Here is an 18,697-nt window from a genome sequence, read left to right on the forward strand (position 1 = left end):
CATGGGAGCCCCTATTTTAAGATCGGAATTTGATGCGGCTGTAAGAGACCTTAGGATAAATAAAGCATCGGAATAGGGTAGTTTCCTTCATCAAAGAAAACGAAAGGCATTGATTGCGATTCGTTACCCACCATTAGTGTATTCATAATACACAAATTATTTGGTTTTTGAAATACCGGTTTAGACGAATGGCAAGGGTCAAATTTTATCCTCATTTGAAAAAGGCCAGATTGGCGCCCATGCGATTCTACTCCACGTGACGTCACAGGGACCTAGTTCCTACACGAGAGGATAGGAGTTATACATCGTCTGAGGTTACCAATGCATGCATGAGGCACAGAGCTCAGGGAAACATGTCTTAATAATCACCTATTAAAACTGGCTAAGGTCGGAAAGTTTTCTTCGTTTGATAAGGTATTAATAAACCTTTTTTAAGCCAAGCGCTACCAGCCAGCAAGGTACTCAGCAACCCTCTAGCATCCTGCATCCTATCAGCGCTCAGAGCCTTGATCAAGATCACCTCACAAGGCGGGCGGGGGAACCAGAAATGCGTCGCACGGACTTTTCCCCATCATTCCTACATACGCGTCGCATTTTCGCGCGCTTGAAATTTTTCACTTCTCATTTAATCGCGAAAAATAGATATCGTCATGTAAAAATCTAAAAGCGTGAAATGCGTACTCCAGGAGTAATAATCTTTCGATTTAGGCAATAAAAAAATAATAGGAAACCACCCTATTGGCAATATTCCCGCAGAATTAATAAAAATACAGGAGAGAAGACGTTGAGCCAGCTGTACAAAATCATTAGTGAAATGTATTCGACAGGTGAGATACCAAAGGACTTCAAGAGGAACATTATAATCCCTATTCCCAAGAAGAAAAGAGCGGAGAACTGCAAAGATTTTAGGACCATAAGCCTAACTATGCAAGCGTCGAAGATAATGACAAGGATCGTCTATAGAAGAATAGAACGAAGAGTAGAAGAGTATTTGGATGAGTACCAATTTGGATTCAGAAGAAGCAGAGGCACAAGGGAAGCAATATTGGCCCTTAGACTGCTCATAGAGAAGAGAATGGAAAAGAACAAACCAATGCTCGTTGGGGTCGTGGACTTAGAGAAGGTATTTGACAATGTGGATTGGAACACAATGCTTGGAATCCTAAAAGAAATTGGAGTTCTCAACAATGACAGAAGAATCATCCACATTTTATGCAAAAACCAAGTAGCAATGATAAAATGGGCCCAGCTGTGAAGAAGCAAGAATTAGGAAAGGAGTGAGACAAGGTTATGCTTTGTCACCCCTGATTTTCAACGTTTACATCAAGAAAGCAACTAATGAAATCATAGAACAGGCTTCGGGAATGAATATCCATAGAGAAAAAAATAAGCATGTTAAGATTTGCTGATGACATAGCTGCCATAACAGAGACAGAGGAGGGTTTGAAAAATATTCTGGTTAATATGGATAAGGTAATGGTTATATATCAATTGAAAATAAACACAAAGAAAACCAAGATATTAGTGTGCACCATAAAAGAAGACGTCAAGACTAACATTAAAATTGGGAAGCAAAAACTGGTGGAGGTAGATGAATTCAGTTATTTGGGTAGCAGGATCATAAGTGGCAGGAGAAGCAAGAAAGAAATTATCAGCAGAATAGCTCAGGCGAAGAGAGCATTCCACCAAAAGAGAGACCTGCTTACAGCGGGAAACTTAAATATGAAAGTAAGGAAACAATTTATAAGAACCTACATCTGGAGTATGCTCCTATAAGGAAGTGAGACATGGAAAATGACAGCAGCGGAGAAAGCAAGGATAGAGGCCTTCAAAATGTGGTGCAACAGAAGAATGATGACGATCAAATGGATCGACCGATTTAGTAACGAGGAAGTCCTAAGAAGAGTAGGAGAGAAGAGAAGCCTCATGAAAACCTTAATAAGAAGACGGAACAACCTTATAGGCCACATCTTGAGACATGATGGCCTGATGAAGACAATCGTCGAGGGACAAGTGGAAGGCAAGAACGGAAAAGGAAGACCTCAAACAAAATAAATGAAACAGGTGAAAAGATAACATAGGTGTGAAAAGATAAGCTGATAGGAGAACTGACTGGAGAGCTGCATCAAACCAATCTTAGGATTGTTGATCAGTTATGATGACGACACACAAATGCAAACTGAACAAGTGTGCACTTAGCATACAATAAGTCTATATGAGATTCAATGTGACAAAAAAACAATAAGGCAGAGATAAAATAACTTGAAAATAATAGATTAGACAGAAACATGCTGTCAGAGAAATGGTCAAACAGAAACAGAAAATAGAAGGCAGAATTGTAAAATAAATTGCTGAATAATGACCACAATTTTATGAAAGAGCAATTGATAGAAAAACAATTATTGCAATAATAAACCAATGTTATAAGAGTACTGTTGAGGATTAGACTCCTTCCCATGTCAAATACTATATGCATCCATTACATAATGGTTAAATGTTAACTCGCTGCAGTTCAAATTCATATGGAGAAAAATTACCTTACGACAACATTTAGGCATAAGTTTAATTTGTATGAAAAAGAGATAATGACTAGAAATAGGACAATGCTTATAGCACACAAGGTGAATATTTTCATCATTATTGTCAGTGATATGTCCAAGAGTTTTAAACTCCTTATATACCTTCTGGCATTAAAAAAAAAAAGACATGCATACTTAAGATCAAATAAAATACAAAAGATCTAATAGAATAGTGATAGTCTTCAGCAGCATAGAGTCGAAGTTCCTTAAAACATAGGTCATCCTTTTTCTCTTTACAAAAGTGAACCTTCCGTGCTAACCTGACTTTCATTACCTCATCCTTAAAAATACAATGAACCTTGGTTCATTGCAGATTCCACTAATAACATTTTCTTTCACTTTTTTATCAAGAAAGACGTACAGTTGAGGACCTCAAATCCGGAAAGCCTGGGGCCAAAGGGTTTTTTGGATTCCTGGTTTTTCTGGATTTCTGGTCTTCAGGGCCTTCCCAAAGGTATTTCCCATTTTTATTAACTCCTCTTTGATTTAAAGTGGGACAGGTGAATTCTCCATTTCTCTAAGACATACAACCAAGGAGAGTGAAGCTGATTACTTGTTTCGTCATTCGTATTTTTCCATAGTGAAGGGTTGTGCCATAATGGGCACTTTCTCAATCCCTCCGAGATCTTGATCCCTCTGAGACTTAACACCTCTGAGACTTGACCCCTCTGAGACTTCACCACGAGGAGACAATTCGCGAGCTCCTGAGTACCAGTCTCGCGAAGCTCCAGAGTACGTCGTGCCTGACTGATCCACGCGTGCCGCTGATCCTCGCGTCCTGTGAACTGCTCACAATTTATAGTGAATTCACCAACGGTGTCGGCCTCTTTACGGCATGTGTGAACTTCAATTACTTTCCGCCACCGTTTACCCAATTGTAAGGTGAATCGTCAGCGTGAAACCTGTTTCCCCTCCTCTGCCTACACCTCCCCTCTCACGCCTGCTTCGAGCGCGGCCGCGATCTTGTAAGCGGTCTGACTCGCTCTCTCTGCTACTGACCTCAGACAAGGAAGGAACTCTTTCGTGCCCGGCTTCTTCCCAACGGCAAGAGTACATTATCCTCAGGCAATTTAGTATTTTATGTATTGTGCTCCTAAAGCTTACTTCGGTCATTAAATGTATTATTACTGTTGGAAATCAACCATATTGTTTGTTAATTTTTTACTCCTAACCACCTATATTCTCGTCAATTCATTCTCGCGACGTGTGTGCGTTGCAGGGTGTGCATGTGGTCACCTATGACACCTCTACCTAGATGCTTACGTAGCAAAGTAAGCCGTGAGCCATTCCGGATTTCTGGTCTTCCGGATTTGAGGTCCTCAACTGTAGTTGAATTTCCAATTTTTGGTATGAACACTCGATTCATATCACTTGAACATGAAAATCAGTAAAATAGAATAAAATCCTCACCAACTATACATTTGAGTATTTTTTTAACAATAGACCTAGCAAGGAGGAATATTAATGGCCTAAAATGCATCAAGACCTCTGGCCCCCAATCTAAATAGCAATTTCAAAATAGATGGTCTTTTAATTAATACCTTTATCAAAACTGTCATGAGATGCTGAGAAGAACACCCAAGTTGGCAATCACTTCATTAGTAAATACATATATCTATATATCACATTTTTATGAATATAAATGGCCACAGGAGAAGGTAATTCATAGCTAAGTAAAGTGAACATGCACAAAAAATGATGCACATAAGGAAAGAATGGGAGGGTAACTATTTTTGACGCTTGATATGGATAAGGGCCACAACACAAATTCTTACAATCGTCACATATTAAGTTGACATTAGCTTTTACATCCATTAAAAACAAAATTTTGATTTCCCACGGCATGACTACATTCATTTTTGCTATTAGGTTCACAACAGATCACAATGAGATCAAAATATCCACCTTAATACATGCATATTTCTGCACAACCCAAGAAAAAATCTTGTATGTATTTGTTTCAGCCATGGATGGTTATTAATGGGACAAAACAGAAGAACTCCATTATCTTGTCCAATACAAAATATATGTATATCAATACAATAAAGAGATTTTGGTTATTCTACACAGTGATACATCAATTAGAACTATGTACACTAAACCAAATTACATATTATGCATTAGAGAAAAATTAAGGAATAATCTGATAATATCTCAAAAGAACAAAATTTTTGCCCCACCACCTCAACCACAGATGATTTCTTTCTCACATTATCTCTGGACAAGGCAGAAGGATGAGAATAAGTTGGAAGTGTACTCCAGATGTGGAAATAGAGGAGGATGGAGAAGGTGGGATGAATAGCAAGGAAGAGATATACATAGTACAATGATTGACATGGTGGTGCAGGAGGGGAGAGAAGTTAATGGCAACAAGAAAAGTTGTCAATGTCCTGCTGAAGGGTAAGAGAATACTGAAAACTGCATAATAGGCTGAGAAAGTGCTTTCCAATTGGCATATCAAATAGGTTCTTCCCTTTTTTCATAAATTCCCATGACTTTATGCTAGCATTATGGAGAGAAAAAGGAAATTTAAAGAACTAATTGCAAAGATAGATAACTTGGTGCAAGAAGTGTGATTGGATGTACAGTGCCTTTAAGGAAAACATTTCATAAGCACCAATATAGTAGCATATTAAAACTTGATCAAATATCATAATATTTATGTAGTAAGAATAGGAAGAAAAATGTTCAACTTGAAACCCCATTGCATTTGAAAAGTGACCTAACTGTCTTCCTCTTAAATGAAGAGCACAAGCAAAGGGAACGCTCTCATTCCATTGGTCACATCCCTTTCCTTCACTTGGTGTATCAGAACAGCAATTGATGTCGTAATTTCCAGAAGTTGACCATCAAAAAATGCACCAAGGGCCTACTTAATGCCACAGATTGGAAAATGGTCAAAAAATATAGAGTAAATAGAGGAAGGAGCATGAAGAGAACAAGGCAGATGGGTGAATGGGATGTGTATATACTGAAGTAAAAAAAGAAATGAGGCATGAGATTGGAGACCTATCAATACATATGTACTAATCAAAGAGGTATTGAAAACAAAAGAGGAAATGCCAGTAGTCAACACAGTAATCACGATGTTGCACTTAATAACACCTAACTTCGGAACTGTAGGGAAAATGAGGAGATGGAAGAACGTATGAAAAGAATGAATAGGAGTATATGTAAATAATATTCAACATGCTTACCCTGGCATATGCTTCAAAGACAAATTATAAAGGGTAACACCAAGCAACTCAATTTTATGATACAATAATTTAAAAGAGAAGTTAATTACATGCTAAATAGTGAAGTATTTTTTACGTATGTTCCATGTCAGATAAAATATGTAATGAGGCTTCCGATTAATTTTCCTTATTTCATAAAATAAAAAATAAAAACATTGGCTAAAATTTACCCTCAAAATGGGAGGCAGATAATTTGAAGATTGAAAATACAGAATTCAACCAATCATATTATCACAAAACAGTATATAAGCCTATAATAACTGTCATTCATAATGATCAATAAAAATTAACCCTTTGACTAATTACACTGGGGAACAACTTTATCACATTTTCTGTTGACTTAGATTTTTGAGTTATTTCAGAGTAAAATAGGCATGCACATTTTGAAATAGTAGTTAGTTTTTTTTCTTTCAACAAAATTGTGATTCAGACCACACTGCCAAATTGAGCGTGGATCACAGGAGGCATCAATGTTCTATAATTGGCTGGCATTAACTTTCTCCTACTGGCACCGGGTGACTGATGGCATAGGATACCAGAGACAGGTACTTAGCTGTCAAATTACACAGGAGACACATACTACATATGGTGATATGCACGAACGTAGCCTGAAATTTACTCAGAAGTTTGCTTGAGTGTTATGTGGGTTGCCTACACTGAATTTTCGTTGTCAATTCATACTCATCTCTCATCAGTAAACTATGTATACCTTTTACTACATCAATCATGAACATTTCGTCTGAATAATGTTGAAAGTTAAATTCATCGTTGGTAATTATCAGACATTATGAAAGTAACTATACAATAAAATGGTGGGTCAGAGTACAAATGTATGCTCCTGGGTTAGATCCTGACGTGGATTGCACAGCAAGTGTGAGCTTTATTCAGGTGACAACACTTGGACAAATACAATACATCACACAAATTTTCCTTGCATGGGTGGCATCCATAAACTTCCTGCTATTGTTCCTGGTAAACATGTACGTATATTTAATATGAAAGAAGTATTTCTTGGCCATAGAGAAAATACCAAGAAATTTTTGTTGGTAATTTTGTACTGAAACTCCAGCAGGTTTCTGTAGTCATGATACCAAATACGTTTTGGGTAGTCATCACGTTGACAACCAAAGAGCTACCATGCATAATGAACATTTGAACAATCTAAAATTTAAAAAATAATAGTGTTATCCTTGGAGAATCAACCAGGATGGTACATATAAATAAAGGTGGTCATAATGCAAATTGAATTTAAAAAATTATACTACCAACGAAACAGATTTTCAGTTTTTGACAGTCTTAGTATTCCCTGCCCTGAATAAATGTGTCATTAATGGGAAATGTAAATGTACAAGATTTTATACATTCAGAATCACGGGATATGGATGCAAATTTGAGGACATAGAAAATAACTTAATCCTTCTTCAATTTAAGCTTTACGGATATGACTTTGAGAATGATCGGTACAAAAGCATAATAAAGGAAAGGGGCAGCAAAGTTGAGGGCAAAATGGTGAAAATAGAACACAGTCACAGTGTCAGTGGGTATTTGATTCTGAAGTTTGAATAACAGACATGCAGATGCAAAAATCCCGATGGCATGTACAACATTGAAGAGAGAACTGTTCTTGCCATACAGCAGATATAAGGTGGAATCACGAGAAGAAATATGGCCATGGGCAAAGAATTTAGCAGCCATTCTCTGGAGTAACAGCGCCACCCCCAGTCCAAACATACAGCCACAACAGCAGGTTAGGTAATACACAGGTGTGGTCCGGACGCTGATGTCATGTGGAGAAAAGCACCACTTGAAGGCTAAGTGTACTGCCCTCTGAGGATCAATGCCTAAACCTTTCTGAATCCAGTACGACGCAACAGCAATGAGTATTGGGGCTAGAGAGAGGGCAAACATTTTCCACGGCTTTTGCTTTCTTCTCCATTCTTCATTCCAGCTAAAACTTATTTTGTTGGCAACATATGCACCTGGAGAGGTAAAAAATATCGCAGTGATCAAGTTTCAAAGTCAGCTCCCATTATCAATCCCTCTAATATGAACTAATGACAGAATTCTTGAAGCAGCTACATTTCACCACTAATTGCAATGATTTGAATAATTTATCTTCTCAGTAATCTCCCAGTACATCTGTACTACAGCATCTTTATAAGTTCCTATTGAGTGAAGTATAAAAACAGTTTGAATAGGATCAGGGCAGTCAGGAAATGATTATCAGCAGACTTTTCTTCATGAGTAAGTTATACATCATGAGATGGGAAATAATGATAGTGTGCCGTCATCGCATAAAACCATTTGGATTAATGACAAAAAGCACAAGCCAGTCCAGCAATACGTTTCGATAAACAAAGGAAAAAATTGGCCTTTACCTGGACATAAACCTTAGCACTGATAGGTTTACAAAGAATAACAATGCACACAATAGTGAGGTGTCAGATGTATGGTAGGTACAGGATCAAGAGAATGTAGGGTGGAAGGAAAAGGATAAACAGAGATTGAGGGAAGGCATGGAGAATTTAAATATACAGCAGACTTCCAATTATCCGTCTGTGGTTTATCCACGTTGCAGATTATACCCGCATGATTTTTACTCTCGCTCAATTTTTTCCGCGATCGATAAAAAAATAAAATCGGATGCAAAATCATCGGAATTACTGCATTGATGCTAGGTAGGCTTAATATTTCCGTTAGAATCCCCTTCGTGAAATGGAAGCAATCGTGCGCGAGCTGCATTCATGGGAGCACTGCGTTACTGTTTTCCAAGCCTTTTTCGTACTGTGCGACCACGCTCCGTTAAAAAGATTGTGAACTGGGGAAGAAAGCTCTCATTAAGTCCGGGAAGCACTCTAAAATAACAGAATAACTGCATTAACTGCAGAATAACTGCTGAGACAATTACGTAATACATACAAACAGTTACTGAAACAAAAGTTTTGATTGGATGGCAACATGCAGAACAAGTAAGTGAGGGCTGTTGATGGAAAATTTAGATGGGAAGGGTGTTAGGGAATGTGACTGCAATGCTGGTGAGAAAAATTAAAAAAATAATAATTGGAGATACACAAACAGAAGAAAAATTAGTCACAAGATAATATGAGCCCAGCACTTTTGGAGAAGTCTAGCTTCTAAAAGAGTAAAGATTGACAAAAATCTTGCTGGCTACTAGCTTGTGCTAGTGGATCAGTGACACTACATTAGAAGCACCATGTTGGCATACAAACACCAGTTTCCTATGTCCCTTTCTATTTGTATTAAAGGTTATCTCCTCCACTAATTGTCCATAGGTTTAAGGGTAGGAGTAATCCATAGGTTTAAGGGTAGGAGTCAAACAAAAGGTAGTCTATGTGACGCATTAGTAAAAAGTGCAGAAAGAATGGACATGGATAATGCAAAAGACTAACCCTTTCCAAAGAGGGCCTTAATAAGGTAGAAAATAGAATAGGAATTGAGCCAAACAAAAGTAGCAATAAAGGTATAAATATAAAATAAGTGATAAACAGAATTTCAAAGATACAAATGAAAGTATATTTATACCAACATCATGTTTTCTGAATTTAACAGAGGTAGGTGAGATGTAGTGGAATGACGTCCTGATTTTATGATAAAGACAGAAGGCAATTTTTCCACAAATTTATTTAATAATGTAAGAAGTATTTCTACTGTCACATTATTTTCAAGTAAAATGTCGGTTTTATGGCCCAAAATGGGTCAAACATTTTAAAATAAATTTGTGGAAAAATTGCCATCTCCCTTTTTCAATAAAATTTATTCTCTGGTGATAACTATGAAAATACCAACAAGTGACCTTCAGAAACGCAGTGAAGTGGAAGAGGATGGGTTAGTTCTGTAAGGGAAGATAATAATGAAATATTTTGTAATATTTCAGGCCTGATACATGAATGGTGGTGAAATTCACATTAATTGCCATGGGTGAAAATTCCCCATTACCAGAAATCAATCCACAGACCTTTCAATGGCTTTCTCAGGCCAATGTGGAGATCCTATAGTCCATGGTTCGATTCCCAGTTCCAGGGAATTATTTTTGCAAAGGCAATTAATGTAAATGAAATCCATGGTAATTACGATTTTGCTCAGATGGGAGAGTGGGAAGTGGTGGTTGGCACACAAAGTGGTGAAAATGAGGATGGAGAGTGAATATAAATGAGCAAAAAGAAATGATTGAGGGAAGAGAGCAGGACAATTTCGGAAGAAAAAGCAATTACAAACTTCCAGCAATCATTGTAAACGCACACATTTGCAGACTACATAATAGGAGAGAAACTTAAAGATACAAAATGCACAAAAGATGAGGCAAAGAAATACATAGTGTAAAGAACTGAAGCCCTGAGCAGGGGTATAAGAAGGGTATATGTAATGTGAATTTGGAGATGCACTCTACATGGAAGACTGCTAATTGTAACAATGGGATATGTACCTTGCTTACACTCCTTGTAGAACAGGCATAATGAAGACAGCAGTGTAGTACCTATGATCTATGATTATGTTAACAGGTTACATAACACATACAGCACACTCCCGATTATCCGGCTGCGATTTATCCGGGTTGCGGACTATCCGTGCATGATTTTCAATCTCACTCAATTTTTTATGCAATCTTTATTAATTAAAAAAAATCGAATGCAAAATCCCCGAAATTACGGCATTAATGCCACGGATACACCGGGCTTATTATTTCCGTTAGTAAAACGGAAGCGATCACGTGCTAGCTGCATTCACAGGAGCACCGTGTTCTTTTTTTCAAAGCCTTGCAGTGTGCGACTGCACTCCTTGATCACAGATACACGTCACGCAGCAGTTGCAACCCGGGCAAATTGTGTGAGACGCGATTACGTGGCGTGGTGCCTGACAGTGTAGTTTCCGACGTCGAGCAGTGGTTTTGAAGCATTCGTGCAAACCACTTTTCTGTATCCGTGATCACACAACCACGGATGTGTGGTTTTCAAAACCAGGCCTTACATGGAGCATTAATAATACAAGTACGACCATGTTACAGCCGCTAAAAAGATAGCCAACTGACAAAGAAAGCTCTCAATGAGTCCGGGAAGCACTCTTAAATACTAGAATAACTGCATAAATAATAACATATTGTTTGTTTTAGGCAAACTATGAACATACAAGACATTTAAGTGAAATTGTGGATTGTCCGTGTTTTCCGGTTATTCGTGCCATCTCTCCCCACCATTAATTAGCCCATTTGGATAGTCGGGAGTGTACTGTAATTATGAAAAGAGGTCTCTCGGATATCCCTAGATGCTACCCCAATATTTTTCACATCTCCGCACACCTCATGCACTACACACTCAAATTGATTTATAAAATTCTCAGTTTTTATCCACGTTTCCACAGTCTTAATGTCGTCATATACACAGTCCGTTGATGACCCATTTTAGGCAGAAATATTGATCATGTAACAATCACTGGCCACAAGTTTACTAAACATTTAACACACGTGACAGATCCCGTTACTGCAAATGCAGAAATGCAGCAATGAAAGTATCTAATATGATGTCAAAAATATCTCTCATGATGTCACATACCATTAGCAGAATTCAAGGCCGGCTTAAGGTTCTGAGTGAGAAAATGGATGGATCAGGGTGGCAGGGAAGTTAAGAAGCATCTGAGTTTTCACCAGGGTTGATGAACACTTTGGTTACCAGTCTTCCGGCTTTAGTATAGGCTTACGGTCAATGTTTTATCACGGCACACGGACCAATAATTGCGCTTCGAATATGTATACGAGTGCAGATAAATGCGTGGACATAGTCTGCACGTGACTGACCTCATCAATCGTAGCTCTTTAACCAATTTTGAGAGATTTTTAAGGCTTTTTGGCAAAATTCATGGCTTTTCCGAGGTTTTTTCACGATAGACGAAATTCGCGACTTATTCAAGGTTTTAATGGTTGAGTGGGAGCAGTGACTCATGAGCAAGCAACTAACATGTCAAGGATAGACAGCCTCCCAGGAAGGAATAAAAAAAATTGCTCCCACTAATCTCCCTATGGGGGACACTGGAAGCCTCTTCATCATAACAATCTCAATGGAAAGGATTATCCTCATTTGATGGAAAACATATATGGCCATAAATAACTGAGAGAAGTAAATTTAATTTGGTTGAATTTATGTGAGGTGCATAGTGGAGCCTCAAAAGTCCATTATTTGATAAATAGGAATGAACTGGATTATCCACCCATAACTTCTATTGTCAGTCATTCCCCAAACCTCCCTCTCTCATTCTCGTCTATTATCCCCTTCCCCAACTCAATCAAAACAGCCACAGCGAAACCTCTGCTTACAGAGAACTCTCACTGGGGGACAGTACTGAATTCACAGGCAGAACATACTCAGTGTCATATGGATTGAACTTCTTGTACACAAACATTCCCACTCAGGGGTACAGGCCCCTTAAAAGGCAATTTTTTTCTCTCACAATGGCACTATACGCACAGGTTATTTTTAACCTATTAGTCAGAGATGATAATTTTTTCTTGGTAAAAGTATAGTTTGTGAATAGCAAGGGGAAATAGGGCAGGAAAAAATGGTGAAATCAGCAAAGATAAATGGCACACAGAGGGTAAAGTGAAAGAAGAATTTCCTGTCACGCCTATGTCAACCCAAGGGCTGCGAAAGTTGCTGACTTTTGATACCACTCCATGCAGGAAAAAGCATCTCCTGCACCCCAACATTTCTCAGGGACTTAAACCTTAAAGTAATGAACAATGCTTTTCAAAGTCTGATTCATGGGCAATAAGCCTGAGAACTTCATTTTTTTAGCTGAATTTTCATCATGACCCTCCCAATATTTTGAGTGATCACATATTTTTGACTTTTCCAGGTTTGATACTTTTTAATTTTTTTTCACTAGCCGATAACAACAATCTTAGCTTAAATCATATCCAAAACAAGTTCTCTCCAGAGTGTATAATAAGCGAGCTAATGGCGAGCAAACTGAAGTCTGCAGAGCAGTTTTTCGCGGAGGTATAGAACACCCTTAAGGACATACATATCTTCCTGGACAGTTTCTGTCAAAAAGCATGAGGTTTCTCTAAATGTAGTCTTTCCATGAAATGAGTTCAGGAGATAAAAAGAAAGAATGACAGAAACCAAAGCGGAATTGCTAACACAAATTATAATGAGTGGATAATCCAAATCATTGTAAAATCTAAGTTAGCCTTTAGTTAGTCTCAATTAGAATGGAGATGGACTGTACATCATACTTAGGTCAGCTAATCTTTTCTCACCTACGTATTTCTTCCATTCACTTATTTAATGAAAATATAAAGGTAGTTAGATAAATGACGTGGAAGTGTTCCATCATCTACTGGTGAATAAATAGCAATGTTCCATTAAAATAATAAATATTCAATGCGATGACTAGTTTCAGTACCCTGTATCGTTGAGGGGAAAATAACATTAATTGCCAAAAATAAATGCGATGGTGGTTGGCGTAACATGGTGAAACTCCTTCATGATGCACAAAGGTTAAGAAAAGACTTAGCTGTTTCACAAAATAAAAAGTCTTTCTAAGTCTTTTCTTAACCTTTGTGCATCGCCAAAAATAAAGTTTTTCCCTGGACTGGGAATTGAGTAGTAGTAGTGTTTCTTTTATAGGGTGTGTCGGCGGCTAAGGCCATTTTGCACCACTCAGTGACTGGAATTGATAATTGATGGATTTACTTATCATTAGCCAAAATTCAGTTCAATGTAATTTATACAATGGCTATTACATGATGTGTTAATTTTTTCATTCATAACCTGGCTTCTTTCCAGCCAGTCAGTTTATTCGGTGATAATAGTAATTTCCACATTAAACACATTTCCCCTACGTTACTTGTATTAGTTCTTGGAATTACACCCTCTCCTGGCATCACTGGGAATTGATCCACAGATTATTGGCTATCAACTAATTGCTTTCTAGATAGGCTTCCTAGGTTTCCACCCAAGTGTTGGCACAAGGTCCAATATTTTTGGCAATTAATTTCCAATTTTCACATAGTTCCAGCATCTTTGAAGATGACAGCAGAATAAACAACTGAAACATATCAGTCACGGAACCATTCACTAGGATGTGAGCATGAAAAGCCTATAAAGTTCAAAGGAAAAGCCTTCAGGTTCCATGTAAAATATTCACAGAAATTCAACCACGTCGTTAACTTTTTACCATGTTAGTAATAACAGATGCCTCTCGACTTCCACAGGGAGATATTTATCCCTATAAGGGAGACATGACAGGATGAAATATTAAATCTACCCAAAGGGACTAAATGAAATATTAAAACACTCACCCAAAGTAGCACCCCAAATACATTGATGAGGAAAGTGAGCAGAATTGTAAACTCTAGACAGCATTACAATTAGTAAAAGCCCGAGATAAAAGCCCCAACAACCCCATTTCAACCTGCAGAAGAGATGATGCATTACAGACTTCAACAAAATTAATGGTAAGTAATGTCAATTGAATAAAGGCAACACACTACATTAACTTGGCAGATACTAAAACATCTCTTCCATGATACACGAATGTTATGGGTACGCCATTAAGATTTGATATATTTACAATGAGAAATACAGGAACAAAAACGTTGATAAGTAATGGATACACATAAGTAAGAGATAGGTCCCAAGTTCATATAGGTTAATTAGCTAAATCCAAATAATGAAACTAACATGCTAGAATACCATGGAGTTGGTGAGAATCTGGAAGGTTGACTAGTTGAACTCTTTCGCGACAAAATTGCGTCAACTAGAACAAGTAGAATCCCAGAATTCACCATCACATGCGATGATGGAAACCCTGGATTGGCGACACAGGTGTTATGCATTTGTCGAAGGACTGGAACATTGGGGAATGTCTGGGCGATTTCCCTTATCCACCAAAATGGTCGTTCCCCGCTGAAAATCCTATGATTGGGAAATAAAATCCCTTACCACAATTCACCACTGAAGAGCCATCCACACAGATAATTTACCATTTTCTCATTCGTCATGCATCATAAAATAAATTACCAGTGCCATAAATGCAAAGGTGATGCATTAATTTGCAAAGATAACGATCACAAAGTCTCATAATCAGCGCGAATTAACCACCACCGAACAATTCAATGATTTACTCTGCAAAATGTCCACTGAACGAACACTTTAATTTCATGATTGTGACCCACCCAAACGTTGCTTTTCCCGCACCTGTATTCTAGAAATTCCTTAACGAGCCATAAATAAGTAAAGTCAACGACTAGTCAGCAGTTACACGAAAAACAGATAAAATATCATGATTTATACATAAAATAATCAATAAAAACTACATATACAACAATACCATTTCAAAAGCATACTGAGCCACGACAAAATGCTTCCAATCAGCATCATATCAAAAGACAATGAGCGACTGGGAGAGAACAATGCTGCTATGACTGGATAGACGTAAAATATGCCATTACTTGGATCTGATATCACACTGACCGAATGCAAGAAGTTCTCTAAATAATATGACCTGAAAGAGACGATAAAATTTCATGCGCGAAACATATAAAATTGCAAAAAAAGGAATTCCCAACGCAGCGATACATGACAGCTACATACCTGGGCTGTAATAAAGAAACCAATTTAGCTTCATGAGCAAGGAATTGTCGCGTCCAATCCGTAAAAGACATTCTGCAGAAATAAATACAGAATACAGCTGTCGCAGAGAATCCACCAGCAACTGATTACTCGAAACCCTCGAAACGGACTCTATTAAAGGATGTTCGAAAACATATCCCCGGCGTTATTCCTGTTGTCATTTCGCGCGCATCCTATTCGATTGCCAACATTAGCCGCATAGTGGCGCTAATATGCATTGGTGTCTCCATGGCGCCTTGGGTGTCTCGCAAAGTCGGTAAAGGACCTTTACCGACCTTGGTCACCCTTGGTATCTCGTTCAGTGTCACATTTACCCAAGGAGGTTGTAAATACACATGTATTGTTGTGTATTTACAACCTCCTTCCTTTTGCCCAAGAACAAAGGAAAACTTCCCGGAAAGAAGGTAATCTTATTTTTATCTCTGAGGATGAATGCATTTCCCTTGGGCCACAACCTTGTCGCGATGGAAAGGCTTGCGCGTTCCCAAAAACCCTACATGTAGGGTTCTTCCGCGTTCCTATACCCTTAGAGCTGCGCTGGCAGGATTAATAGGTCTCTGAAAACCTATTTAGGTAAAGACGTTTCTGAAAAGTAGGTGTAATTACATAGGCGGATCTAGGGGAGGGGGACGGGGCACGTGCCCCCCTAGAACCTTAAAAAAATATGGTCCAATTCTTTTTAAATAAATTATGATCCCCCTCCCCAGAAAGAAATCCTGAATCCGCCCCTGTGTAATTATTAAGTTAACAGTTGTAACAATATGGCTATAAAATCATTTATATTTTTATAATGCACCACTGCAATCTTGAATGACATCAGCTCATGCAATAGCGTTGTTCTTAACCAACTTGAGCGTGCAGATTATTGAAGTTTACTGTCGAGATATTGTGGTTACGCTACGCCGTATTTTTCGCGTCGTAGTTATTCCTCGATATGTCGAAGCGTAGCTTCAAGAACTGCACTGTGCATAAGTGCAGCAATACGACTGAAAATGCTCCATACAAATATTTTCATACGGTCCCCCAAGACACAGACCGAAGATTGGTTTGAATGAGAAAGTGCCGTCGAATGCACATCCTGTCTCCGAAAGCAACTGTGTGCGTATGCAGTGGCGGATATATTGGGGGGCAAAGGGGCCCGGGCTATACCCCCCCCCCTTGGGTATCCAATTTACACTATGTAGAATGGTAATTTTGTTCGGATCCCCACTACTGCTGGGAGGTTACCCCCTACAGGGAGGGAGGGAGGCCCTCCCTTGTCCCTATCCTGGATCCGCCACTATGCGTATGTGAAGATCGCTTTGATGCAAATTGAGTAAAGTTCATTCATTGTATTTATGTGTAATAACTTTATGGGCAAATTCATTGGCAGATCTAGGGGGGGTCACGTGCCCCCCCCCCCCCCGACCCTTAAAAATATGCAAGATTTTAATACGGCCCCATTATCATTGCGTTCGTTTTATATTACGAGATATCCGTGTGCCTCCCCCCCAGAACAAAATCCTGGATACGGCCTATAGCTTGTGCCACCCTCAGAAAGAAATCCTGGATCCGACCCTGGGCAAATTATTATTATTTATAAACCTATTGCTAAAAAATTGTCTTTATTCTTCCAATGGGGAACTTGCATGAATTTTTTTTATTTCACAGGCGGACAGAAAATTATTTTCTGAATACAACAAAGAAAACCGCATGTATATCTGAGTTTTCCTTCGCGAGATATTTAATGATAAATATAACGAATTTTAAAGCGCGGGAAAAACTCCCTCACCCCCCAAGCCACTGCCGACGAAGCCTCGATGACGTCAAAGGTGCCTAAACATCACGCGAAGCTATTGTTGTGATTGTTTGTAATAGTTGCCAGCAGTTGTGAGAGCTTCGTTTGTTAGACGTGTTGATTATTTTATATTTAAATATAAGATACGACGATAGAGGCTTGGAAGCCCTCATATTTTGCATTATTTATAATATTAATATCTGAGTAAGGACATAAAATATAAAACTGGAGCAGTTAAACCAAAAATTTTATAATACCTAAATAACATCGTTGAAGGAGTCTGAGCCACGGCCATTGGAAGGGGGATACGTTAATTGTAAATTGATGTTATCGACGGCATATCATTCATTTAAGTATGTAATTAGAACGATTTTGATGTTTACTAATGTCCGCTTAGCTTTTATATACAATAACTTCATCTGTTTATTCGTAGGTACCGGAGAATTCGTCGTTTAGGACTGTCTGTGCTTGTATTATGGGGTGAATTCCAGTCAATGCAACTTTTGCTCGCTGATTGGAGACATCTAGGAACATTTTTGTGCCAAAATAGTGTTATTTTCAACGTGACATCTCCCGTTAAGCCACTGCTAATAATCACAGTGCCAGTGGTTGTAACGCACAAAGTTTGACAAGGTTGAAAAATATCGGCCAAGAGTTATCAGTGTTCCATCGTGATTGAATTGTAAAAAGTGCTATTACGCTATCGATAAATGTCTAACAGTAGTGTAAAAATTGTCAGTGGCGTGCCAATCTCCGTTGTTCACCGTAGATATGACATTTCACGATCACGCTATTGAAATCAAAACTGTGTGTAAAGTTTTTTATTCCATTATTTCAACGAATAGTAGTGAGAAAAGTCACCTGTGTCACTTTTGTGGGCTAATTTAAGGGTTTAAATCAGTGAATAAATAGTTGTTTTTATCATAACGAGTTCTGTTATTGTAAGTTGTACGTGATGAATATAAGAATGTGACAGTGACTTCCAGTTTTTGATAAGAGTATTTGCCTATTTCCCACTATATTTTTATGGTATATGCTAGTATATTGTTTATGGATTTACATATATTATTGAAATAGGTTGTAGCTTGTGTGTGTGTTGGCAGCGGAACCGATTCGCGACCTCACATGTGGATTGTGTGCACACTGTTTTGCTGTGAATTCGTACCGTAGGACGGATAGGACTACCTTCTCCGCTAATTCGGCGTTGCCAAATTCAGAAGCACAGCTTACGATCGCGTTATCCTCCAGTATTACAAGTTTCTTTTACATCTCGATTTGCCGCCGACGTATAGCAATAATTTGTCTTAACAAATTCCATTAGGGTCGTGGCATCAATTTTTGGTGTCCTAAAAAAAGGCTGGTGTCCTAACACCCCATGCCACACGCCTTTTAGGCGGCTTGCGGGGTATTATGTAGATTTAGATGAATTTCAGGGGTGCTATTCGAACGAGTAGCAAC

General features: G+C 38.4%; 1 protein-coding gene across 1 annotated transcript; it reads right to left on the bottom strand.

The window, feature by feature from the left end:
* Positions 1–6,675: 6,675 nt before the first annotated feature.
* Positions 6,676–15,598, bottom strand: LOC124167173 (glucose-6-phosphatase catalytic subunit 1). The gene is made up of 5 exons (XM_046545000.1): positions 15,424–15,598; positions 15,161–15,334; positions 14,512–14,745; positions 14,130–14,242; positions 6,676–7,794 (listed from the first exon to the last, which is right to left on the bottom strand). Exons 1-5 carry the CDS (start codon positions 15,492–15,494, stop codon positions 7,226–7,228), a joined length of 1,161 nt encoding a protein of 386 aa, XP_046400956.1. The 5' UTR covers positions 15,495–15,598; the 3' UTR covers positions 6,676–7,225.
* Positions 15,599–18,697: the final 3,099 nt, after the last annotated feature.

This window comes from Ischnura elegans, chromosome 10, assembly GCF_921293095.1.
Source record: "Ischnura elegans chromosome 10, ioIscEleg1.1, whole genome shotgun sequence".
NCBI lineage: Eukaryota > Metazoa > Arthropoda > Insecta > Odonata > Coenagrionidae > Ischnura > Ischnura elegans.